Here is a 26,453-nt window from a genome sequence, read left to right as displayed (position 1 = left end):
GCTAAAATTTCAGCAGGGGGAACAGTGAGAAGCAAATTCAGCATCTAATTTGGAAAGTAGGGCAAATTGGACTTGGTGGTAAGAGGGCGCACGTGAAAGCCAGGATCAAAGATGACTCCACAGTCTTGCAGCTGCACCTCTGACAGAAAGGCAGTGCCACTCACTCTGATGACAAATGCTGAAGGTGGAAAAATCAAGCCTTTGCTAAAAGGCATGTTAAAATCAGTAAGCCTTTGAGACACCCAAGTGCAGCCAGCAAATAGGCAGCTGGATACTCTAGCTCAGGGGACAGGCCCAAGCTGGAGACAGGGATGTGAGAGGCATTCAATGGAAGAGGACATTCGGAGTCGTGGCACTTGAGGATTTCATCTGGACAAGAGCAGATCCAAGGAGGGGCCTGGGCGCTCTGGCACTTAGATGCCTCTTAGAGGAACCCTCCTAGGACTTGGATAAAAAATACTTTGGGTAATTTTGCCTCAATGCTGCATTTACTATTAATGCTAGTGGCTTATAGCTGCATCTCATTGAGGTTTATAATACTCCCACAATGGTTGGTTGGTTGGGTAGTTGCTTGGTTGGTTTTTTAAGAAATAAGAATCATGTGTTAGTATTTGAAAGTGATGTCCTGAACTGTTTCTTATGTATATCTGTGATGAAAACAGCTTACCCACTTTTCCACGTGTGTTATTGTTGTCAAGGAAGCCCTGGTGGCACAGCGCTGAAAGCACTCAGCCACTAACCGAAGGGTCAGTGGTTAGAACCCACCAGCAGCTCCACTGGAGAAAGAAGCTGGCAATCTGCTTCTGGAAAGATTTATAGCCCTTGGAAACCCTATGGAACAGTTCTACTCTGTCTTATAGGGTCACTGTGAACCAGAATTGACTCAACGGCGATGGGTTTTTTGGAATCTTTCTTACAAGAAGCCTTAGCGGTGCCGTGGTTAAGCACTTGGCTGCTAAGCAAAAGGTCAGTGGTTCGAATCCACCAGCCACTCCGAGGCAGAAAGATGTGGCAGTCTGCTTTCATGAGATTACATCGTTGGAAACACTATGGGGCAGTTCTGATCTGTCCTGTAGGATTGCAATGAGTCAGAATCAACTCGATGGCAGTGGTAATCTCCCTTAAAAGGGACCCCTGGTGGCGCAATGGTTAAGCACTCAGCTGTTAGCAGAAAGGTTGGCGGTCCAAACCCACCCAGCTTCTCCTAGGGAGAAAGACCTGGTGTTCTGCTCCCATAAAGATTACAGCCTAGAAAACTCTATGGTATCTAACAACAACAACAATCTCCATTATTATCTGAGCATGAGGCAGTAGGTATAATTTCAATGTGACTTCATCTGTTGTTATGTTTTGATGGAGATGTCTCACAGTATACAGTTGTAACTGTCTAGTGCTTTGGGCTTCAGGTCCTCCAGTTACGAATATAGAGGACCTCTTAAGTGAACTCAACTTTCTTACCTTGCTGGTCTCTCCAGCCATGGGTGCATGCATAGGGACAGCTTTAGAAGCAATCTACAATATCTTAAGGAAAGCCCAAGGCTTTGGTTAGCCCATGAACCCCATACCACACTGTTACTTTGCCTCATCTCTTGTTCACTTTCAGGAAGAAACCATCGTCATTCTTGTGGATACCTTCCAAGGTCAAATGACTGCCATTGCAAGAAACTCATTTCTTTTATCTTATCCCCCTTGCAGAGATCCACTATTCCTTGATTCAACATTGATAGTGCTAATGAATAATGGATTATTATACTTTATATAATAAAGCTTGGAGTTCAATTATTAAAAAAAAAAAAAACCTTAACCTGCCCTAGGCTAAATATATTTTCTCATTTAACCTTGGAGATCCATATTTCAAACAAAATTTTTTTGGGAGTCCCTTAGTTCTGATTTTATTTTCATTTTCACCAAAAATGTATTACAGTGAATCTTATAATTTTTAAGTGTATTGAACATTTGACAGTGGGTCCCCCCTCAGCACCACCTGTTAGCCCTGACCAGCACCTTCTGCCATTCCTGTCTCAGGAATATTACACTCATTTATTGATCTCTTCTTTTTCCCAGTAATTCATAATTTTGCATTACTTAGCTGATGGGTACCATTTCTTAGCAGCCCAGTTGAATGCTAAAGATTGGCTATAGGTTTCATGCTTATGTTTGTGGTTTAAAACCTTTTTAATATTTTTGTCTGCTGCCAAACTACATTTTGACATGATCTTAAGTAGCTTACAATAACTTGAACCCAAGTCCTCTGCAGGCCAACGTCAGAAATCATATCTGTAAATGTCAGCATGTAAATTGTAAAAATCCAGACCACAGTCTCTACGCCTTCAACGCCCAGGGTTTATAGATAGCACTGACATTTCTAATATACACGGCATGTTTAACCTTGTTTCACATTTATGATTAAGCTTTTTTTCTCTATGTAGGTAATCATTTGTTCCCTAAAAGATACAGTCCTTTGGAAATAGATGGTAGTGATGGTGAATGTAATTAATACCACTGGGTTGTCCACTTAAAAATGATTAAAATGGCAAATTTTATGTTATATGTATTCTGAACCCAGTGCCCAGTGCCATCAAGTCGATTCCTATCACAGCGACCCTACAGGACAGAGTAGAACTGCCCTGTAGAGTTTCCAAGGAGCACCTGGCGGATTCGAACTGCCGACCCTTTGGTTAGCAGCCATAGCACTTAACCACTATGCCACCAGGGTTTCCCGTATATATTCTACCACAATAAAAAAGATGTTTTTCACGATAAAAGAAGAAATATTATACCTTGTTACTATTGCAAAATTCTTCTTGAAATATGTTTTCGGCAACTAATAACTTTTCTTTTTTCGATAGGATGTACCAATGGGCCGGCATAATTTTCAGAATCGCACTTTAAGGTACGGTCTATCTTCTGCCACCTCCTTTTTAAAGGCCTATTTTAGTTTATTTCTGAAAGTAATTATCATCAATTATAGTAATTTTGAAGGCTACTTCTAAAAGCGACGACTTGTGAAAGGCCTCATTAAATTGCTTTCAGCTTCTAAAAATAGGATGATTCGTGTGGCGTCGTTCGAACTGAGAGGGAAAAGGAGAACACCACCTGGTGAACACTTCAGAACTTTGTGTTGTTTCCTTAAAATGACTTTTCTTAATATTAATGTGTAGGAAAAAACTGCATTTTCTTAAAATGAATATGTTGCTTAAAATTTTATTTTCTTATGTTGAATTCTAGAGATAAAAGCACAGTAAAAAACAATTGCCATGCAGCTGACTCCAGCTCACGGCAACCCCGCGTGTATCAGGGTAGAAGGCACTCTGTAGGCTTTCATTGGCAGACTTTCTGGAAGTAGATCACCAGGACTGTCTTCCAAGGAGCCTCTGGGTGAACTTGAACCTCCAACTTTATGGTTAACAGCCAACCGTGTCAACTGTTTCCAATATCCAGAGACTCCAAATTCAAGATAAACCCAGCCTTTCTATAGTGACTTCAAAGCCTACCTTCCTCACTGCTCTCCTGCCCTGCTGTCTTGGTCATCTAGTGCTGCTATAACAGAAATACCACAAGTAGATGGCTTTAACAAAGAGAAGTTTATTCTCTCACAGTCCAGTAGGCCAGAAGTTCAAATTCAGGGCACCAGGTCCGGGGGAAGGCTTTCTCTCTTTGTCGGCTCTAGAGGAAGGTCCTTGTCATCAGTCTTCCTTGGTCTGGGAGCATCTCAGCGCAGGAACCTCAGGTCCAACGGATGCGTTCTGCTCCCAGTGCTGCTTTCTTGGTGGTATGATGTGTCCATGTCTCTCTGCTCGCTACTCTCTTTATATCTCAGAAGAGATTGGTATAAGACACTACCTAATGTTGTAGACCTCATCAGTGTAATTGTCGCTAATCCGTCTTATTACATCATAGTGATAGGATTTACAACATATAGGGAAATCACATCAGAAGATAAAATGGTAGACAAACATACAGACATACAAGGGAATCATGACCTAGCCAAGTTGACAGATATTTTGGGGAAAATAATTCAATTCATCACACCCACCACCATCTTTGTTTACCCCACCTACCTCTGAGAGTGTTAATCCTTGTTGACCTCATGGTCTCGGGGAGAGAACACTGCTTTTAAGTCAGACCCACCCAGGATTCCAGGTGACACTTCGTGGCCCTATAATACCAATGAGATCATAAACCCTCTCTGAGCCTCCAGCTTGGCCATAAGTTGGCCTTACAGGATCCTGAAGCATTCACTGAAAAGGTGGGCCGCCTCTCCCGTGCTCCTTAGATATAATGGCTACTCATGGTGGTGGTACTATGGAGTGAAATTGGAAACAGGGGCTTAGGGCAAGGAGCAAAAAGGGGGTCAGATGGTAGGTGCCACAGCAGGACAAGGACAGAAAATCAGACAGCAGAGTATAAGAGGGACAAAGTCCTGGTAGCAAACCAAGAATTCCTGGTGGGCAGTTTAATAGCCCCTGAGGGTGTTCTGTCACCTCCACAGCAGAGATCATATCATAAAATTATGGGAACTGAGGAGTGTCATGAATTGTCCAGATAACTACCAAATATAAATAATGTGTAGGGATAGCTGGCATTGCTGTATTGAGCACTAGCCCAGCATTCTCTAAGCTAATCCTCAAAACAGACTCAGCAAGGTGAGGCCACTGTTAGCCCTGAGCAAGGCAGGGAAGAATTACATTTCCTGTGTACCCCAAGGTACCTACACCATGCCCTCCTGAGATGGACAGATAGCAGCTGTCGAGTCACTCCAACTCATAGCGACCTTATGAGCAGCAGTCCATCATCCTCATGACCGCCAACATGTTTAAATCCATTGCTCACTCCTAGGCGTTTCAACACTTTGCAAAATGGAAAGTAGCAAAATTGAAGTCAGGAAGCTTGAAGTCTAGACTCGGAGCTGATAAAATACCGCGAAAGGTCTGTGGTTGCACATCACGCCACTTGTGAGGATCCCAGCTTCCCAACTATAAAGTGAGAATGTGCGAGCCAGCCTACATGACTTACATGGTCCCTTGCTTTTTTTAAGAAGGAGGACAAAAAACAAAATTCACCTCTTGAAAAAGTTTATAATTTGGCATGCTAAACTCTTTAATTCAGTTGGCTTGATACCTGTGAGTAGATCACTTAATACCATTCTGTTTTTTCTGAACCAACACTGCCCTTGGCGTGTCTGAAGAAGGCACCAACCCATCAAGGTGGGATGATGGAACTGGAAAGCCTGTCCATCTCATCAGTAATGATCCTGTGAGCTTTGGCTGCAGGTTAATGTGACATTGCATATTCAGTGTGATTGCTGTCTGTGGATATCTACAAGCAATTCCGAACTCAGAGAATGGTATCTTCATTCCAGATTAGCAGCCTTGTTCAATTCATAACTTAACCAGCCAGAACGCAGAGAAGTAAAGTGCTCATTCCACAGTTGACTTGGAATCTTTGCCAACACTGGGCTCTAGTCACAGGCATGGTTAGGCAAACTGCAGGGAGATACATGAGCTTTGCAGTAGATATTTAACTTTTAAAAATAGGTTGTATTTTTGATTTTCTCATTGACATTGTTCTCATGTCAATTGTCAAATGAACTGTGAGGAACTCTTGTTATTATTTTGATATAACTTATTTATAAAGTATCTTATGTTATGGCTGAGATTATCTGCTGCTGAGTCAAGTGAGTGATCAGTGCAGATAAGTGGGATTTTCTGTGATAAAAACACTGAAAATCCATTGCTGTCGGGTCGATTCCAACTTATAGTGACCCTGTAGGACAGAGTAGAACTGCCTTGTAGGTTTCCAAGGAGCAGCTGGTGGGTGTATTCAAACTGCTGACCTTTTAGTTGGCAATTTACTCATCGATTTACTCAATACACAGAGTAGCTGCACGTTCATAGAGAAAAGCTTCCTCATAAACTGTCATTTTCTTTTTCTTTTTTTTACTTTATTAGCAGGATTAAAGAGATTTTGGCATCATTGAGAAATAGCCTTAGTATTTACTTTAGCAATAATATTCTTACCCATAATATTTCATTTTTTATAGAACCAAGTCACAAAAGAAAAGATTTGAAGAAGAATTGAATGAAAGGATGATCCAAGCCATTGACGGAATCAATGCTCAGAAGTGAGTACTTTTAAATCTCAAATTAACGTTCATCTCTTATTTCAAACCTATTTGAAAATGTCATATTTTCCAAAAATATTTCACAGCAAGCTCCATAATACTTACATGGCAAAATCAGGTTGCCTGAGATAATTCATTCATTTCACTGCCATTGTCCTTAATAATAAGTCCTGTTAATAGCATTTCATCTTTTTTAAAAATTTCTAGTTCCTTTCTGCAAAATGTATTCTCCAAGTAAGACACTGATAAGCGAATGAGATACAGAGAGAAACATTATGGATACTGTGATCATCAAGTGGTATTTTCAAAGCTCAGTGGGAATTCTCTAGGCAAAACTCTCTAAGTTGTACTGTGTGACATCATCCATCTATTCCCTGCAAAGTCAGAGAGTGTGACAATATCCACCTTCTAAACCCTGGAAGAGGGTCTTTAGCATGAGAGTCTGAATTCACCTAGGGCAACGGAAAGAGGATGACTCTTGGGGAGCTAAATATCATTCAGTCGGTGAGGTGAAGAGCTGCTTTTGTGGTTTTTAAAAGTGCCATTTGTTGTTGTGTGCCACCTAGTTGATTCCGACTCATAGCGACCCCATGTGACAGTGTAGAACTGCCCCATAGGCTTTTCTAGGCAGTAATTGTTACAGGGGAGCCCTGGTGGTGCAGTGGTGAAGAGGTATGGCTGCAAACCAAAAGGTCAGCAGTTTGAATCCACCAGCTGCCCCTTGGAAACCCTAGGAGGCAGTTCTACTCTGTCCTATAGGGTCGCCACGAGTCAGGATTGACTCATCAGCAACAGTTTTTTTCTTTATCTTTTTTTAAATCTTTACGAGAACAGATTGCCAGGTTTTTCTCTCATGGTGCCGCTGGGTGGGTTCGATCCACCAACCTTTGTGTTAGTAGACAAGCATTTAACCTTTGTGCCACCAAAGCTCCTTAAATAGCTCAGGAGATGTGGGCGCAAAAGTATAAAGAAGGATGGTCGTACTCACCAGCCATACACCTCTGAGATGTGTGCATCCTAGCTGAGCCCTGAAGGCAGAGGGCACACGAGACACTCAGCACACATTTGCTGAATTGAATTGTAGCAGAAGCCCCAGTAGGCCCATATGAAAACCCTTCATGGGCAAGTTTCCACCCTTAAGAAAACCTAACTATTTAATTTTCATACAGAAAGCTGACTCATAGAAAGTATAAATGGTTTCCATCTAAAACAATTTGCTTCTCATAGCAACCCAATAGAACAGAGTAGAACTTCCCCCATAGGGTTTCCAAAGAGCAGCTGGTGGATTCAAACTGTTGCCCTTTTGGTTAACAGCCATAGCACTTAATCATTGTGCCACCAGGGCTGCAAAATTAGGTTAAAGAGTCTCCGTTAGTATGTGGCATTACAAAATGCACGCCTGTTCTAGATTGTTCCTTGAAGGTATTTGTTTTTAGAAAATTTACAGGGCTTTTAAAAGAATCGTATGAGTGTATGCATATATGGAGATGTATGTGGTGTGTGTAGAGTGTGTGTGTGTGGTGTGTGTGTGGTACGTGTATGTGTCTGGTATATGTGCACGTGTGTGTTGTGTGTGTTGTGTGTGTGTGCATGTGCATATGTATCTCTGCAATTGGGTCTCTTGGTCGGCCAAAGTTGCAGTGCAGATATCCTGGCACATCATATTAACACCTGCCTGGAGGTCATTCTCCTGCCTTCCCACCTGTCATAGAGTCCTGGGGTCCCACCAGCAGGGGCCTGGGCAGGTGCTCTGCCTTGCCTGGTACCCAGGAACACTGTAAGAAACAGCCTGTACCCCTTCCCAGTGGAAACCTAGAGCCACTACATACAGAAACAAGCCATTACCTGGAATCTCCCAGCAGGTAAAGTCTAGTGTTGTGGATTGAATTGTGTCCCCAGAAATATGTATTGAAGTCCTGGACCTTGTACCTGTGGATGTGATTCTGTTTAGAGATAGGGTTTTCTTTTGTTATGTTAGCAAGACCATACCAGAGTATGGTGGGTCCTAAACCTAATCACGTCTGAGTGGTGTTTTATAAAAACAGCAAAATAGAGGCAGACAGACACACACATACACACACATACCCACAGCCATGTTGGGACACACACTGCATCCTAACGTGGCGTTAAGACGAAGACAGATACAAGCCCCGGAACACCAAGGATTGCCGTAGCTACTAAAAGCTGGAATATACAAGGAGGCCATCCCCTAGGAGCCACGCCCTGAATTGGACTTCTAGCCTCCTGAGATGTTAGAAAATCAACTTCTGTTCTTGAAATTTACCACCTTGTTATTTTTTGTTATGGCAGCCCTAGATAACTGGGACACCCAGGGAAAAATCTTGATTTCATATCATGTAGGGGAAGGATATAGTCATTCAGCCAGAGAAATGGCAGCTGGTCCTCGGTGATCCAGCAGAACACAATGCAGCACGGGAAGAAGAAGGGATCTTCCTCCTGTCCCTGACAAAGTTTAGTAAATTACAATAATAATAAACATATATAAATCAGTCTCAGCATGCCTTTATGCAGGACACAAAAGCACACACCTTCTTAAAATACTTTTGTACCCACCTTCTTGAGCATGTTTCCATCATTGAAAGCCCAAACACTTGCTTTGCTGTATTTTTGTCATGGTTGTGTTGGAATTGTCTGTTTGCTTTGTATCATTTAGTATCTCGATTCACGTCTAGTGAACACCTTTGTGCTTCAAGGTAGTTTCATTCTAAAGGGAGTCTTAAACATTGGTATAACTGCTGATGCTACAATTTTCCAAACGAATTTCTGAAATCAAATAGTAAAAATGTCATAAGAAGACCCTTTTGCTGTTGAGTCAATTCCGACTCAAAATGACCCTATGAGACAGAGTAGAACTTCCCCATAGGGTTTCCAAGGAGCAGCTGGTGGATTTGACCTGTCGACCTTTGGTTAGCAGAGCTTTTAACCCCTGTGCCACCGGGGCTCCAAAAATGCCATACAGCCCTCAAAAAACAAAAAGGGAATTTAAAAAATGGAGCCCATTTTGCATATAGTTTATGATCATCTTCAGTCCGCTTGGCTTCTGCCTTATTCGTTGACCCATCTTGTGCTGGAAACCCCGGAGGCATAGTGCTTAAGTGCTACGGCTGCTAACCAAAAGGTTGGCAGTTCAAGTCCACCAGGCACTCCTTGGAAACTCTATGGGGCAGTTCTACTCTGTCCTTTAGGGTCGCTATGAGTCGGAATCGACTCGACAGCAGTGGGTTGGTCTTCTTGTGCCCTTACATGACACCCTTCTGCTCCTGTTTGCATTTCTCTTGAGGATTCAGCAGGGATGCAGGCTTGATGCACCCTTCGCTTCTGTCCTGCCCACGAAATCAGGGTTATTTATGTGCAGATTCCAATCGGTGCATCCGTTTATTCCTTGCACACGCATTTGTAAAGCCCGAGTAGACATCAGCCATTTGCTCAGCAGAAGGCACTGCAAGACGGCAGCACAGGCTTCCCTCAGAGACCTGATAGTCCAAGTGCGTAGACAGAGAGCGGCCATCAAGACAGCTCCAACTCTTGGCAACCTTCTGTACAACAGAGCTAAACGGTGCCCGGTCCTGCGTCGTCCTCATGACCACTGGCACCTCTGAGCCCATCATTTCCGTTATTGTGCCAACCCATCTCACCAAGGGTCTTCCTCACCCTGGCTGGCGCTCTGCCTCAACCAATGCAACGTCCGCCGCCAGCAATTGATCCCTCTTGATGACGTGCCCAAAGCAGCCAAGTCAGACAGTGCTCTGTTGTGATCCGTAAGGTTTCCACTGGCTCATTTCCAGAAGTAGGTCTCCAGGACTTTTCTTCCTATTCTGTTTTAGTCTGGAAGCTCTGCTGAAACCTGTCCACCATGAGGTATCCTGCTGGTGGCATAGCTTCCAGCATCAGAGCAACGTGCAAGCCACCACAGTACAGCAGACTGACAGACGGGTGGCAGAGTCTAAGTAAGGGGAAATAAAAGTCATCGCACTGTGTACGCAATGATAAAACAATGTAGAGGTGGTAATGACAGCCCAGAGAGAAGCCATGAAAGCTGGACTGTAGAGTGGTGAGTTTTCTGGATGAGGTGACCCCTGAGCTAAGCCCTGGAAGATAACAAGAGCTAGACAGAGAAGGAAAGGCCAATGGGGAGCACAATGTGTGGGTACCTCTCCAGGTCCTGAGGGTCCAGCCAGACACACCTGCAGATGTCTCTCCGGTGAGAGCTGAGAGCTGACAGTCAGGTTCACTGCTCAGCAATTTGTACGTCAGCCCAAAGTAGGCTGGAAGTGGATGCTACTCAAGTGTTCTCAGCAGTGAGTGGGGCAGTGATGCCTTCCACGAGGAGACCCTGGTTCTATCCCCGGCCAGGGCACCGTGTGCGCAGCCACCACCCACATGTCAGTGGAGGCTCATGTGTTGCTGTGACGCTGAACAGGTTTCAGCGGCGCTTCCAGAATAAGAAAGACTGGGAAGAAAGGCCTGGTGATCTATTCGCAGAACTCAGACGTTGAAAGCCCTGTGGGTTGCAGTGTTCCAGCCCACAGCCGATCATGGGGATGGCGCAGGACCAGGCAGTGCTCTGTTCCATTACGTGCTAAGTGGCCATGAGCTGGGGCCTGACTAGCTGATAGCCAGCGAGAGCTCAGATCCATCCTGTGGGCCCATGGAGGATGGCAGAGAGGTGAGGCTTGAGACAGGTCGACCTGCGGAGACTCCTGCCCAAGCCAAGCAGGAGATGGCCGTGCCCCACTTAGGGGACGGGGCCAGGGCAGAGGTTCAGACTCCTGCCCAAGCCAAGCAAGAGATGGCTGAGGCAGGAGAAGTTCAGGAGAGGTACCTGGTCGCAGCCTGCGTAGGTAAGGACCTCTCCTCCTGGGAGCCAGGGAGTGAGGAGAAGGGCCAGCATGGTGGGAGGAGGGTGCTCAGGGCTCAGGCTGGTCCCTACTTTATTCCCAGCAGCAGTTTTGTCGCTTAGGAATCAGACTGTTCTGTAAGATACATTTCAACAAACCAGTTGCCACTGAGTTGACTCTGACTTCTGGCGCCTCCGTGTGTCTCAGAATAAACCTACTCTCCACAGGGTTTTCAGTAACTGATTTTTCAGAAGTAGATTGCCAGGCCTTTCTTCCGAGGTGCCTCTGGGTGGACTCAAACCTCCAGCCTTTCGGTTACCAGCCAGGTGCATTACGGCACCGCCCAGGGACTCCCATTTCAATAAAGCATGTGATGCCTCCCCAGTGTGTGTATAAAATACAGTAGGAAGGAGGTGATATCACTAGTTCTGAGGGGAAAACCTTGGCCTTGGAGGTCAAGGGCACAAGTAGCTGGTGGGTGGTGGGGAATATGTGGTCCATGTGCTTGAATATGTCTGAGTGTGTTGTAGCTGACCCACACATGGACTACAGTCAAAGGAGAGGGTCTCAGACCGCAGGGCTGAGGGAGAGTTGAACTTCACACCGAGGGCCACCTGACCAGCATCCTTACTTCATTTCTGGATCACAGACCACCGTCCCAAATGCGGTGGTCTCCTGGGCCTGTGTGCACAGTGGAGGCCATGGAGGCCTTTGAGTTCACGCTGTGTGAACACTTGCAGGGTGGTGGTCCCTCTATCCCAGCATCCCCTCTGCTGTGAGATGCTGCGCTGTAACATTCCAGATGACTCCCAGGAGAATGTGGGGATGCCTGCACCCCTCAATTTGAGTTAGGAGCTGTCTTAGTTATCTAGCACAAATGAGTGGCTCTAACAAACAGAAATTTATTTTCTTACAGTTTAGGAGGCCGGAAGTCTGAATTCGGGGTGCCAGCTCTCTTTCTGTCAGCTCTGGAGGAAGGGCCGTGTCTCTTTTCACTTTCTTTACCAGCAGGCCTTCATTCGGTTTCCCCGTCTCTGCTTTTAAAAAAAAAAAAACCTGTCGTGCCAGGCTGATTCGGACTCATAGTGATTCTGTAGGACAGGGTAGAACTACCCCGTGGGGTTTCTAAGGAGCAGCCGGTGGAGTCGAACAGCCGTCGCTCGCCATAGCTTTTAACCACTGCGCCACCAGTACAGAGGTTAGGATTTACAACATATATTTTGGGGGACACAATTCAATCCATAACAGGAGCCTTCTGTTGGAAACTCTGGTGGCGTAGTGGTTAAGTGCTATGGCTGCTAACCAAAAGGTCGGCAGTTCGAATCCACCAGCCACTCCTTGGAAACTCTACCGGGCAATTCTACTCTGTCCTGTAGGGTCGCTATGAGTCGGAATCGACTCGACAGCAGTGGGTTTGGTTTTGGGTTTTCTTTTCGGAATTTCCTCCTTTGGGCCTGGTGAAAACAGCTTCGTGTACGTTAAGAAAATTAAACCTGTTGCTGTTGAGTCAGTTCCAACTCATAGCAACCCTGCAGGACAAAGTCAAACTTCCCCATAGGGTTTCCAAGGAGTAACTGATAGATTCAAACTGCCAACCTTTTAGTTAGCAGCCAAATGCTTAACCGCTGCATCACCAGGTCTCCTTCAAATACTTTAACAGGGATTGCCTACTGTATAGCCCAGGGGTGCAGGGAGTTTCTTCATGTCACCAACCACATGTGTCAGGAAAAATGCCACGAGATCGTGACTGGAACATGCACTGCAAACTCTGTCTCTCTCTATCTCCCTATCTCTCCCTGTCTCACCGTGTGTTTCACTGTCTCTATCTCTCTGTGTCTCCCTGTCTCTCTATCTCTCTATTTCTCCTTATCTCTCTCTGTTTCCCTATCTTTCCCTGTTTCTCTATCTCTGTGTCTCTCTGTATCTTTCTCTGTCTTTCCCTATCTCTCTGTGTTTATTTTTCCCTATCTTTCTCTGTCTCTCTATCTCTCTGTCTCCCTATCTTTCCCTGTCTCTGTCTCTTCCTATCTCTCCCACTCTTTCTCTGTTTTTCCCTATCTTTCTCTGTCTCTCTCTCTCTCTAAACTGAAACCAAACCCACTGCCGTTGAGTGGATTCTGACTTATAGCGACCCTCGGGCCCTATCTCCCCCTATCTCTCTGTCTGTCTCTGTTTTTGTGTGTCTCTGTCGCTCTGTCCCTTTCCTTCTATCTCTTTCTCTACCTCTATTTCTTTCTCTCTCAACTAATCCACCCCTACAAAAAAGCACTTGTCCTTAGCTCACAGGAATCTTTCTAGAATGTTCTACAAGCTAGTAATGAGAACTGAGGCCATCTTGGAGAATTCAGAGGCAGGTTAGGCCTGTAGGAAGACTGCACCCTCCCTGATTCCGAGGACGAGGTGAGAAGAGTTAGGCCTGTCAGGTATTTTGACAAGGAAACTGGCAGAGCAAACTGGACTTGCTGTGAAAACAGGACGAGAGGAGAAGCCGAGTGGAATCCAGCTGATTCCCGAGGCACCAATCCCGGCCTCACAGTGTAGGAAGCACGATGCTACTGGGGACAAGAGGAATGGAGGGCTGGCTTGAGCCCTGGCCACCTACCTGGAGGCATAGGTACCTTCTCAGGACCTGGAAGACTGGAGCTGCCAACAAATGAGACCCTTATGGCATTTCCACTTCATAAGTCACCCTCTTATTTTATTTCCAAGCTTATGTTACTCGGGAGCTCTTTTAAACTAGATTTTCTACTCTCAGTAAGGAAAAAAAATGTGTTTAATAAGATACTTGCATACATTATGCATAGTTTGATATTCAGTGATAAGTACGTTGTTTTAAAAAGTAGTGTAATTACTATTCCGCCACTCGTCTGTCAGTTTGTCATACTGTCAGTTTGTCATACTGTGATGGCTTACGTGTTGCTGTGACACTGGAGGCTATGTCACCGTTTTTCAAATACCAGCAGGGCCTCCCATGGTGCTTCCGGGCTAAGACAGACTAGGAAGAAAGACCCAGCAGCCTACTTCTGAAAAGAATTAACCAGTGAAAACCTTATAAATAGCGGTAGAACATTGTCTGATATAATGCTGGAAGATGAGCCCCTCAGATTGGAAGGCACTCAAAATACAAACTGGGGAAGAGCTGCCTCCTCAAAGTAGAGTCGACCTTAATGACATGGATGGAATAAAGCTTTCAGGACCTTTGTTTGCTGCTGTGGCACGACTCGAAAAGGAAAGGAACAGCTACAAACATCCTTTAATAATCAGAATGTGGAATACACAAAGTATGAATCTAGGAAAATTGAAAATGATCAAAAATGAAGTGGAATGCATGACGATCAACATCCTAGGCATTAGTGAGCTGAAGTGGACTGATATTGGCCATTTTGAATCAGACATTCATGTGTTCTACTATGCCAACAATGACAACTTGAAGAGGAATGAGGTCACATTCATCATCAAAAAGAACATTTCAAGATCTAGCCTGAAGTACAACACCGTCAGTGATGAGATGATATCCAGACATCTGAAAGGAAGACCAATTAATATCAGTATTATTGAAATTAACACACCAACCACTAAGGCCAAAGGTGAGGAAATTGAAGATTTTTACCAATTTCAGCAGTCTGAAATTGATCGAACGTGCAGTCAAGATACATTGCAAATTTCTGGTGATTGGAATGTGAAAGTTGGCAACAAAGAAGAATGATAAGTATTTGGAAAATACAGCCTTGGTGATAGAAATGACAGTGGGATCCCATGATAGAATTCTGCAAGAGTAACAACTTCTTCATTGCAAATGTTTTTTTCAGTAACGTAAATGGACCTCACCAGATGGAAAACACAGGAATCCAATCAACTACATCTGTGGAAAGAGACAGTGGAAAAGATAATGTCATCAGTCAGAACGAGGCCAGGGGCTGACCGCAGAGCAGACCAAAAACGGCTTATATGCAAGTCCAAGTTGAAGCTGAAGAAAATTTTTTAAAAGTCCACAAGAACCAAAATACAACCTTGAGTATATCCCACCTGAATTTAGAGACCATCTCAAGAATAGATTTGACACATTGAACACTAATGAACAAAGGCCACCCAAGTTGTGGAATGACATCAAGGACATCATACATGAAGAAAGCCAGAGGTCATTAAAAAGACAGGAAAGAAAGGAAAAACCAAAATGATGTCAGAAGAGGCTCTGAAACTTGATTTCAAACTTAGAGTAGCTAAAGTGAATGGAAGAAATGACAAAAGAACTGATTTCAAAGGGGAACTCAAAAAGACAAAGTAAAGCATTATAATGAAATGTGCAAAGACGTAGAAAACGAAAAGGGAAGAACATGCTTGGCATTTCTCTCTGAAAGAACTGAAGAAAAAATTCAAACCCTCAGCTGCAATTTTGAAGGATTCCACAGACAAAATATTGAACGACGCGGAAAGCATCAAAAGAAGATGGAAGGAGTACACAAAGCCACTGTACCAAAAAGAATTGGTCAGTGTTCAACCATTTCAGGAGGTAGCATATGATCAAGAACTGATGATATTGAAGGAAGAAGTCTAAGCTGCACTGAATGCCTTGGTGATAAACAAGGTTCCTGGAACTGAGGTAATATCAATGGAGATGTTTCAACAAATGGATGCAACACTGGAGGTGCTCACTTGTCTATGCCAAGAAATTTGGAAGACAGCTACCTGACCGACTGACTGAAAGAGATCCATATTTGCACCCATTTCAAAGAAAGGTGATCTAACAGAATGCAGTAATTATCAAACAATATCATTAATACCACATGCAAGTAAAATTAAAAAAAAAATTTAGCTGATAATTATTCAAAAAAGGTTGCAGCAGTACAACAGGGAACTGCAGGAAATGTGAGCTGAATTCAGAAGAGGACGTGGAACTAAGGATATCATTGCTGATGTCAGATGGATCCTGGCTGAAAGCAGAGAATAACAGAAACATCTTTACCTGTGTTTTATTGACTACGCAAAGGCATTTGACTGTGTGGATCATGACAAATTAATGGATAACGTTTTGAAAAATGGGAGTTCCAGAATACTTCATTGTACTCATGTGGAACTGTATGTAGACCAAGAAATAGTCCTTCCAACAGAACAAGGGGATATTGCATGGCTTAAAATCAGGAAAGATGTGCATCAGGGTTGTATCCTTTCACCATACTTATTCAATCTGTATGCTGAGCAAATAATCTGAGAAACTGGATTGTATGAAAAAGAACAGGGCATCAGGAATGGAGGAAGACTCATTCACAGCCTGTGTTATGCAGATGACACAACCTTGCTTGACAAAAGGACTTGAATCACTTACTGATGAAGCTCAAAGACCACAGCCTTCGGTATGCATTGCACCTCGACATAAAGAAAACGAAAATCCTCACAACTGGACCAATAAGCAACATCATGATAAACAGAGAAAATATTAACGTTGCCAAGGATTTCATTTTACTTAGATCCACAATCAACAGCCACGGAAGCAGCAGTCAAGAAATCAAATAACGCATTGCATCAGGCAAATCTGCTGCAAAAGACCTCTTTAAAGTGTTAAAAAGCAAAGATGTCACTTTGAGGACTAAGGTACACCTGACCCAAGCCATGATATTTTCAGCAGCTTCATACATGTGTAAAAGCTGGACTGTGAATAAGCAAAACTGAAGAAGAATTGATGCCTTTGAATTATGGTGTTGGCGAAGAATATTGAATATTGGGTGTACCATGGACTGCCAGAAGAATGAACAAGTCTGTCTGGAAAGAAGTACATCTAGAGTGTTCTTTGGAAGTGAGGATGATGAGACTTCTTCTCATGTATTTGGACATGTTATCAGGAGTAACTAGTCCCTGGAGAAGGACATCAAGCTGGGTAAGGTAGAGAAAACCAAAAAAACACCAAACCTGGTGCCATCAAGTCGATTCTGACTCATAGCAATCCTATAGGGCAGAGTAGAACTCCCCCATAGGGTTTCCAAGGAGTGGCTGGTGGATATGAACTAGTGATCTTCGGACTAGTAGCCGAGCAATTAACCGCTGCCAGAGCATCAGCAAAAAGAGGAGAACTCTTGATGAGCTGGATCGACACAGTGGCTGCAACAATGGGCTCAAATGTAACAATGATTGTGAGGATGGCGCAGGACCTGGGATTGTCTTGTCCTTCTGTGCATAGGGTTACTATGAGTGGTAACCGCCTTGATGGCTCCAACAACAACAATCTGAACTCAGTCCCTGATTGGTGCAAATGTTAATGTGCTTGGCTGTTAAAGGAAAGGCTGGCAGTTCAGGCCTATCCAGGAACACTGAGAAGAAAGGCCTGGCAATTTACTTCCAAAAAATTGACCACTGAAAACCCTATGGAGCACAGTTTTATTCTCACACAGGCAGTCTCCATGGACAGCAGCTGGTCTCTTTTGTCTGAAAACAAAGGGTGCCTCTCTTGCTGATTATTGGATTAAGTGTAACAGTTCCACTTGGCCTTTTTTCCTGGGTCTTCAAAAGCCTTCACCCTTCCTTTATCTCCCAAACATGTCTCAGCAAGTCAGAATCCATAATATTGTATTATATTCAAGTATTTTATTTAGGGAGTCACGTAAATTGGCAATTGCTTCAATGGTTATAAATTCTTTTGGAAATACATATAAACAATTTTCTCTGTGATGTCCTGATATAAATATTCTCTATATCTGTATTTATATCTATATATCTGCATGTATAAAGGAGCCCCAGTGTAGCAGTGGTTAAACACTCCAGTGCTAACTGAAAGGTTGGTGGCTCAAATCCACCGGCTCGTCACGGGAGAAAAGACCTGGTGATCTGCTCCCATAAAGACTCCTGCCTAGAATACCCTATGGGTCAGCTCTGTCGTGACCTGTAGGGTCGCTATGAGTCAGAATCGACTCAAAGACATGCAACAGCAGCATTTATCTCTCTAGCTATAGAGAAGTATAGATACGGATGTCTAGATATATGCACAGATATATGCCTCTGAGATTATATATTTTTAAGGGATAAAAGTATTTAAGAGAAATTAGGAATGTAGACCTATAAATTCCTCAGTGACTTATGACCCCAACAAGTGAGTAATGTATTTTGTTGGTATTTATTTCTAGACATTTTTCTGATGCATAGGTTGGGATTTTTTCTTACATTCCTGTTCTCGTCAGTATAAAACGTGTATCTTCCTATTCCACTTAGCTTTGTTTCATAAAATGTGTGTTTATCACCAAGGGTGTGATTGTGTCTGGTGTTACGCCACGCACAGCAGACTTACCTGAACACCTGGAGTCCCTGTTTAGCTTGCAGCTACATGAGACAGTCTAGTGAAAAGTTTTGTCCGTAAGCTCTTTCTCTACTTGCAACGTCCTTTTTAAGTCAGATTCCTGGAAGCCCATCAATGCGTAAGAATGCATGCTTCTGTATCATTTTTATTTACGTTTCCAACACCCGAGTGTGTGTGTGTGTGTGTGTGTGTGTGTGCGTGCACAGCCATATTTTGCTGGTGGCCTGAGCTGATCTCGTGTTCCGTGAGCATTTTTACCAATTTTTTGAAAACTGTTTGTATTTTGAAGAACTGGACAAAATGGCAGTAAGTGTGACAGGAGCAAAACCTCCTCGCGCAGAGCTTGAAGACACTCCAGTGGTGTGGATGCTCTGTGTGTTGTCGTGCTGAAAACGATAGTGCTTCTCCAGAAACCCGCTCCTTCAGGAGATGACGCCGCCAGCGATTCAGTGACGTGCCAGCGGATGACTCTGGGCGCACTCGCATCCTCTCTGTGATGTAGCTCCCCGGTCACTGAACGTGGAGAACCTGGGTTTCAATTTGCTGTGACAGTTGGTTTGTGACATGGAATTTCCCAGGGAGGGCAGCAAAGGAATATGAGTCTATTAGTTATCAGTAGGTTTGCAGATTCTGATAACAGTACACAGACTCCGTATTCAGTTAGTTGGTATTATCCGTTTTCAAAAAATATTTGGTACTGGATGTTCTACCCTAAGGACAGAAGAATGTGGTTTATTTAAAAAGAAAAAAAAAGTGAAAAAGACGTCATTCCACGTTGGGGTGGAGGTTTTATGAAGTGTCTCTTCTTTTTACTTCCAGGCAGTGGCTCAAATCCGAAGACATCCAGAGAATCTCGCTATTTTTCTACAATAAAATACTGGAAAAAGAAGTAAGCTATTTCTTCTTCAAAATCAGTTGGTGTCTCTGAAAAATTTTTTTAAATTCCTTCATGAAATTGTGTTCATGTTTTTTGTTTTACATGTGGCCCCTAAACACCTTTGACTGTATCCAGGCTTCTTTCTGGCTTTTCTCGTGGTTTTCGTTGCATATGTTGTTTTATCATATTCCTTACTTCCAAGTGTCTCCTGTGGCTAGCTGCTACTCTTTAACACTCCCGGCAGTTAATAGTGTTTGCAACACCTCCGGGACAGGGCAAAGGAAAAGGGCCAGGAAGGGATCTCTGCTTTCTCCATGTGAAATTTTCTTAGACAATGTTTAAAAATAAATAAATAAATAAGAAATTCTTCGTGATCTACAGTGTCTTTACACAAATAAGTTTTTTTAACCTTTTTGACAAAAATATGAGATGTATATTCAGCACCTTTTTGGAAAAGTTAGAAAACCCAAACTTCTAAGTTTTCTTGGACTTTAGTACTTCCACTTTATGACTCCTACAGTAAGAACTATCTCAGGCACAAATAAATAAGTAGACATACAGTTTTCCATGTCAAACTTAACAAGGATTTGCTAAAATGAATTACTGTAGAAAGGACAGCCATTCCTCTAGGTCAGCCTTATTTCGTTTGCCTTTTGTTTTGTGCTGATCAGAAAGGGAACAAGAGCTGGAGATAATTTCCACCCTCCAGCCACGTAATTACGGGCTTGGTTTGAACAAAAGCTATTAATATTAATAGCAGTGGTGGCAGCACTCTTATTAAAATTCTGTTGAGAAAATTCAGTTCATCGTTTTATGGATATTGAATGGAAATATCAAATATCACAATTCCTTCCAAAATTCATCAGTATTAGATTGTATGGTTACATTAAAGCCTTCTGTGTTAATGGTCTATAAGGTCAGTTGTCTCCTTCTGAGTAAAGGACTTTGACAGATATCAAAAAAACATGGATGTTTAATATGATTTATTTTCATTGCCCATCTTATCCTTGAATTAGTTTAACAAATACAAATGGCTAGTTATTGTTTAAATGTTAGGTTACTTCCTTCTAGTAGATGTCTGTTTTTCTTTATTAAGACCATAGTGCCAGTTCCCACTCTATCTCTCTTCCAAGTCCTGGAGAAGTTAAGAAAGATAAGGGTTTGATCAGATGCATAGAATGTGATCACATTTCAGCCATTAGGCTAACATAGGTTCTTCATTCACTTGTAAATTCCCTTGGCTACTAAAGTCACAAAAGCCACCAAAAATATTCTAGTAAGCAGAAGGCGGTCATCATAAAAACCTGCAGCCCTTGCTTCACTTTCCGCATGCACACATTTGCAGAGGCCAACTGTGAGGCCAACGTTAGAGAGCACAGAGATTTAAGCTCACCTTCTGCCCACCTGACCCCACTGCTCCTCAGGCCGCAGACTGGTAAGAGGCACAGGGACATGGGGAGGAAAGAGCAAAGGAGCAACTGGAAAGCCACCACTCAGCACTCCTGAGCCTGAAACCCAAGAAATACAAACGCTTCTCCATAACTTGGGAAACATCTGGGCAAATATAGCTAATGCAACCTGCCGATATTTCCAGGAAACCCCTTGGCAGTGTCTAGAAGACTCTACTTCCTTTAATTTTATTGTAAAACCCTCTTTTTTGAGAGTCAGTTTTGTGCTAGGACTGGAAGTTAAGTTCTGGGGTCAGTCTGTCTGGGTGAAGATCCTGGTTTCTCTGTGTGCTGACTGTTGGCCATGAGCTAACTATCTCCATAAGCATGGTACCCAGTGCTCTGAGCCAGACTTGCCTCACCCAAAAATAAGGGCAATCATAATTCCTGCCTGTTGGGCATTGTGAGAATTGATGAGTAGCATGGAGACCATCTATGGTCCTGGCATGTGATAAGGGTGCTAAGCCTTCGAGATCACTGTTACCACCCTCTGAGTGTGGCCCTGTCTGACTTCTTTCCTACATGAACTATACCAACCAGGCCCACTGCCAGGTGGTAGAACTGCCCACAGGTCCGTTTACTGTCCTGGATGGTGGGAAAAGCTGTGTGGCCCCCTGCTGACTCTGCCGGACAAGAGAACAGCCGGCCAGCCAGGCTCTGGAGAAGCAAAGGGAATGGTCATAGACCTAGAACAAAGTCCACCAGCCATCTCTGTCTGGAAACTTCACCACTACCTCTAAGTAGCTTTAAGACCGAAAAGTTAATAAATTTCCCTGAAGTTCTTCAATACTAATTATTATGTGAAAAGTCACGCCTTTTCTTCACAAAATTGTAGGCATCAGACTTAATTGTAGGGCACCTGAACGATCCATTGGTCCCTCAGTGCGCTCACTCACTTTTCCCACCAGGGGCCCTCTCTCCCCTCAATGGAATGATTCAGTGACATCAGTGGATTTCCGAAGAGTTTCACCCATACAAAGGGTGGCCTCTGGAATTCACTCTGCCACAGTTCAGTTAGGGGAGGCGCCCTCAAGGCCTGCTATGAACAGCCGTTGTCCTCAGCGCATTGCTGCCACGTCTGCAGTTGACCAGAGCACTGTGTCCTGGGGCAGTGAGGCAGCTAGGCAGCTGTGTGCAGCCCTCCCTGGAGGTCTTTCATCGGTGGCTTCTCTCCCCCTTAGTACCGAGCAACGGCCCTGCCAGCATTCAAGTACTACGTGACCTGCGCCTGCCTCATCTTCTTCTGCATCTTCCTCGTGCAGATCCTCGTGTTACCCAAGTAAGTAGCCGAGTTTTCTGGGGATTCTCTCACTGGCTTGGCAGGGTTCTTTCCCATTGGGGTCCAGTTACTTTTGAGGGACTCCTGTGGTGCTAATTTCCAAACTCAGGAGTTGTCTGTGGTGTCACAGCAGAGCTAGCTCATGTTCCAGGAAGAAGGGAAGAGGCTTACTTACAGTGATAACTGAATTTTCAAGGTGGACATGTTGATTTACATTTTAGGGATATTTCTTGTTGTTGTTGCTGGGTGTCACCGAGTCAGTTGTGTATAACAGACTCATAGTGACCCCGTGTATAACAGAATGAAACACTGCCAAGTCCTTCACCATCCTTACAATCATCATGTTTGAGCCCGTTGTTGCAGCCACTGTGTGAATCCGTCTCATTGAGGGTCTTCCTCTTTTTTTTGCTGACCCTCTGCTTTACCAAGTATGATGTCCTTCTCCAGGGACAAGTCCCTCCTGATAACATGTCCAAAGGATGAGACAAAGTCTTGCCATTCTTGCTTCCAAGGATATTTAAGAAATAAGAATAATAAATTTAACATTCCTACTTTGATCTCTGTATTATCTAATACGAAACCTATGAAATTTGGCCCAGTAAACTTGAATGAGAAAGAGCAAAGTCAGCAGAGATTGTTGCTAATAGACATATCTATTGTTTACTGTTGTTAGTCGCCATCAAGTCAGCTCTGATTCATGGCGACCCTGCATACAATAGAACAAAATGCTGCCCAGTCCCGCACCATCCTCGCAACATTGCTATGCCCGGGTCTGTTGTTGTAGCCACTGTGTCAGTCCATCTCATGGATGGTTTCTCTCTTTTTCGATGACCCTCCACTTTAGCAAACGTGATGTCTTTTTCCAGCACTTGGTCCTGCTCGATGCCGTGTCCAAATAAGTGAGCCAAAGCTCACCATCCTTGCTTCTAAGGAACATTCTGGCTGTACTTTCTCCAAGATAGATTTCCCCCAAATATTAGCATTAAAGTACATGGGCCAAATCCTTAAGCGAAAGTTCCTGATGTGAGCATATACATTTTCTATTCCAGACAAACAAAAAAATGAACCAATCCAGCTCCTTCTAGTGCCACATGGTAGAGAGACGACTGTCACCAAGGGGTAGGGCTAGCCACCCAACATAGAAGGGCATTTAAGAAGTTACATAAGGAAAGCAAGCATTGCCAAGAGAGATAGGCCCTTATTATTACTCCTAAGTAGGTAAATGTATTCATTTATCTACATCTTCCTGTTCTAAGAGTATTTTTATATTCCCTACCTCATAGTTGAGGCAGTGGTGGTTCAGTGGTAGAATTCTTGCCTCCCACGCAGGAGACCCGGCTTCAATTCAGGGCCAATGCTCTTCACGTGCAGCCACCACCATCTGTCAGCAGAGGCTCGTATGTTGCTGTGATGTAGAACAGGTTTCAGAGGAGCTTCCAGACTAAAACAGACTAGGAAGAAAAACCTGGCAACCTACTTCGGAAAATCAGACAATGAAAACCCTATGGAACTCAACAGTTTGATCTGCAACTCATCATGGGCATGGCTCAGGACCAGGCACATTTTGTTCTGTCGCGGATGGGATCTCCATGAGTTGGGGGCTGACTGGATGTCAGTTACCAACATCATAGTTACAGGGATCTGTCGCCCGTGAGAAGAAGCTGAGGGAGGAGAAAATGACTAGGACACTAAGTGATGGGTCCCAACAAGACAAAAAGTCTTCCTGGGACCAAGGAAAACATCTCATGGAATTACAACCTTAAAAAGCACATCAGGCAGATGTGTTTGCCTTTATTTTGTTGTGTTGTATCTGTACGAGGACCCAGGGAAGCTTGTTCTCTTAGGCTTCAGCACCAACAAAAATAAAACAGCTGCTGTGACTCATGATGACCCCATGTGTGTCAGAGTAGAGCTGTGCTCCACGGCATTTTCAGTGGCTGATTTTTTGGAAGTAGACCAGCAGGCCTTTGTTCCAAGGTACCTCTGGGAGCACTTGAACTTCCAGTCTTTTGGTTAGCAGCCAAATAAGTATTATTTCTTTTTTGTTTGTTTGTTTTTTCCTTGAACAGAAAGTTGAGTTTTGAGCATGAACATGGTGAAACCTGGTCTGGTTGCATTTATCTCTTTGATTTGGCAGTTAGGGGGACCTGAGTAAGGTGTCTGGCCTCCAGTAAGGAGAGAGAATTTTGAGAGCTGTGCTTTCTCTGCACCTCGTCTTTCATGTTATATTAGTCTTCTCCCTTCATTCTTGTTTCACTGTAATGTCATTATTTTTTCTAAAAATAATTACTGTGGTGAAGTATATCAAAGGTACAGAAAAGTACACAGTAATATAACAAACATGTATGCCTGAGTCCAGACTACAGATATCAGTGCCATATTGTGTTTAGATGTGCCTCTTTGCCCTTGGGACCATTACTGTTACCTAAAAACAGCTTCTATTTGAATTATTGCAAGCTGATATTTTGCTGCATGGTAATGTGGCTTCATTCCACTTTTATTTACCGATGTGCTCGGACCCATTTCTGTCATCTAATTTTGGGTTGCAATTACCTGACTATTCTTTGGTCCATTTTCCTGCCAAACTTTCTTGCCTAACTTCTAAAGGATTGATCAGCTTCTGTTGATTTTTTTACTGGTTAGGAACTTGCATGTCTATATAAAAAACCAAACCTGTTGCCATGAGTCGATTCTGACTCATAGCGACCCTATAGGACACAGTAGAACTGCCCCATAGGGCTTCCAAGAAGCACCTGGTGGATTCAAACTGCCAACCCTTTGGTTAGTAGCTGTAGCTCTTAACCACTGCGCCACCAGAGTTTCCACCTATCTTTGTATTTATCTTTTAATGATGGCCATTGAATCTTTAATTCATATTCTTAATTTATTAAATTCCAAGGTTAATCGTACTCTCTCTTTTCCAGTGCCTTAGAAGTATTTATTTCTGATCAAATCTTTATATCTTCTATTTAATCATTTCCTAGAATTTTGGTTCCAGATGGTTTCAAACAGTTAATATTTACTTGGATTTACCCACATTTTTACCAATTTATTTGCTTACCATTGCTTTTTAAAAATTATTTCTTCTAGTTCATTTTTCTTTTTACTGATATATATGTGTATATATATACTTATATATATATATATATATAACTTGTTAATTCTTTTATTGAAGGTCTGTAACAATAACTGCCATTTTTTGCGTTAAAGTATCTTTCTCTTCTTTATGCCACATTCAGTCTTGAATAATAGTTCAGCAGGGTATAAAATTCCAGGTGAATTCTTAGATTCCCTCAATATTCTGATGGTATTATTCCATTGTATTCCAGCTTCTGTTGTTGTTAATGAAATGTCTTCTGTCAGTAAGATGAAACTCCTTTTTAGGTACTCTATTTTTCCTTCATGTGTGTCTGCATATAGTCTTTGTTTTTGTTTTTTTCCCCCTGCTACATTTTCACTACATTGTTTCTAGGTGTGTTTGTTCTTACTTGACTCAGTGTGATTTTTCAAACTGAGAACTCATGTCTTTTCCTAGTTTGGGAGAATTGTCTGCCTTTATCTCCTTACAAAATGCTACTCTTCTATTTCTTATAGGCTTCCCTCCAATTAGCTGCACATTGTGCTTTTTTGTGTGGGTGCTCCCTCCAAGCCTTGTACTTTTTCCTCCAAGCTTCCACCTCTTTATTTATGCTGCATTCTGGTGATCTCAACTGCATTAAATTTCTAACTTTGAAGTTTTTGTTTGTTTGTTTTTACTTCTTCAACATAAGGAGCCTATTCTTTACAAAACCTGCCATCGTTTCTTATACTTTCTTATTTTGTCTTATGAATTCTGGTCTTTCGTTTTCATGTCTTTGGACATTTAAGTGTATATTTGAAAATATGACTTGTTTTGTTCTGTTATTCATGGTTCATAAATGCGTACATTCTGCCCTTTAATCTGTCTGTTGACTTTCCTGTGATGGGTGTTTTCTTCTGTTACCTTTAACATGAATGTGAGTCCAGCAGCAGCAGGGCTTGTGGTTTGTGGGAATCTCATATGTTCTGTGATGTAAAAGGACCTCCATGGAATACTTTTCAGTTTATTTCTGCTAGCTACTTATGGGGTCCACCAGTTCAAGCCACAATCTCTTGTTAAATCCTTAAATCAATGCACCTGCATGAAAAATGAAACATATTAATTTAGGTCAATTGCCTGGAATGGAACAAAATAGAGATCTTACTCTTCATAAACCAAAAAAAAGACTTGTTGCCATCAAGTCAACTCCGACTCATAGTGACCCTGTAGGACAGAATAGAACTGCCCCATACAGTTTCCAAGGCTATATTCATTACAGAAACAGCAACAACAACATGTGTCTGTCACTTCGTCCTACTGTGGGGGCTTGCGTGTTGCTGTGGTGCAGGAAGCTATGCCACCAGTATTCAGATACAGGGTCACCCATGGCAGACAGGTTTCAGCTGAGCTTCCAGACTAAGACAGACTAGGAAAAAAGACCTGGCAGTCTACTTCTAAAAAGAGTTAGCCAGCGAAAACCTTATGAATAGCAGCAGAACTTTGTCTGATATACTGCTGGAAGATGA

The 26,453-nt window shown here is 43.0% G+C and overlaps 1 protein-coding gene across 3 annotated transcripts in view; it reads left to right on the top strand.

Moving 5' to 3' along the window:
* The window catches only part of ADCY2 (adenylate cyclase 2), a 527,505-nt gene that overhangs the window by 378,387 nt on the left and 122,665 nt on the right, over positions 1-26,453 (top strand). For all 3 annotated transcript variants that reach the window (XM_049860641.1, XM_049860650.1, XM_049860633.1), the window contains 4 exons: positions 2,850-2,893; positions 6,044-6,124; positions 19,085-19,154; positions 21,772-21,869. In XM_049860641.1, the coding sequence (XP_049716598.1) occupies positions 2,850-2,893; positions 6,044-6,124; positions 19,085-19,154; positions 21,772-21,869 (293 nt within the window). The remainder of the gene's footprint in view (positions 1-2,849; positions 2,894-6,043; positions 6,125-19,084; positions 19,155-21,771; positions 21,870-26,453) is intronic.

Source organism: Elephas maximus, chromosome 2, assembly GCF_024166365.1.
Source record: "Elephas maximus indicus isolate mEleMax1 chromosome 2, mEleMax1 primary haplotype, whole genome shotgun sequence".
NCBI lineage: Eukaryota > Metazoa > Chordata > Mammalia > Proboscidea > Elephantidae > Elephas > Elephas maximus.
Note: the sequence above shows the minus strand (reverse complement) of the source record. Positions and strands in the feature narration are given on the sequence as shown.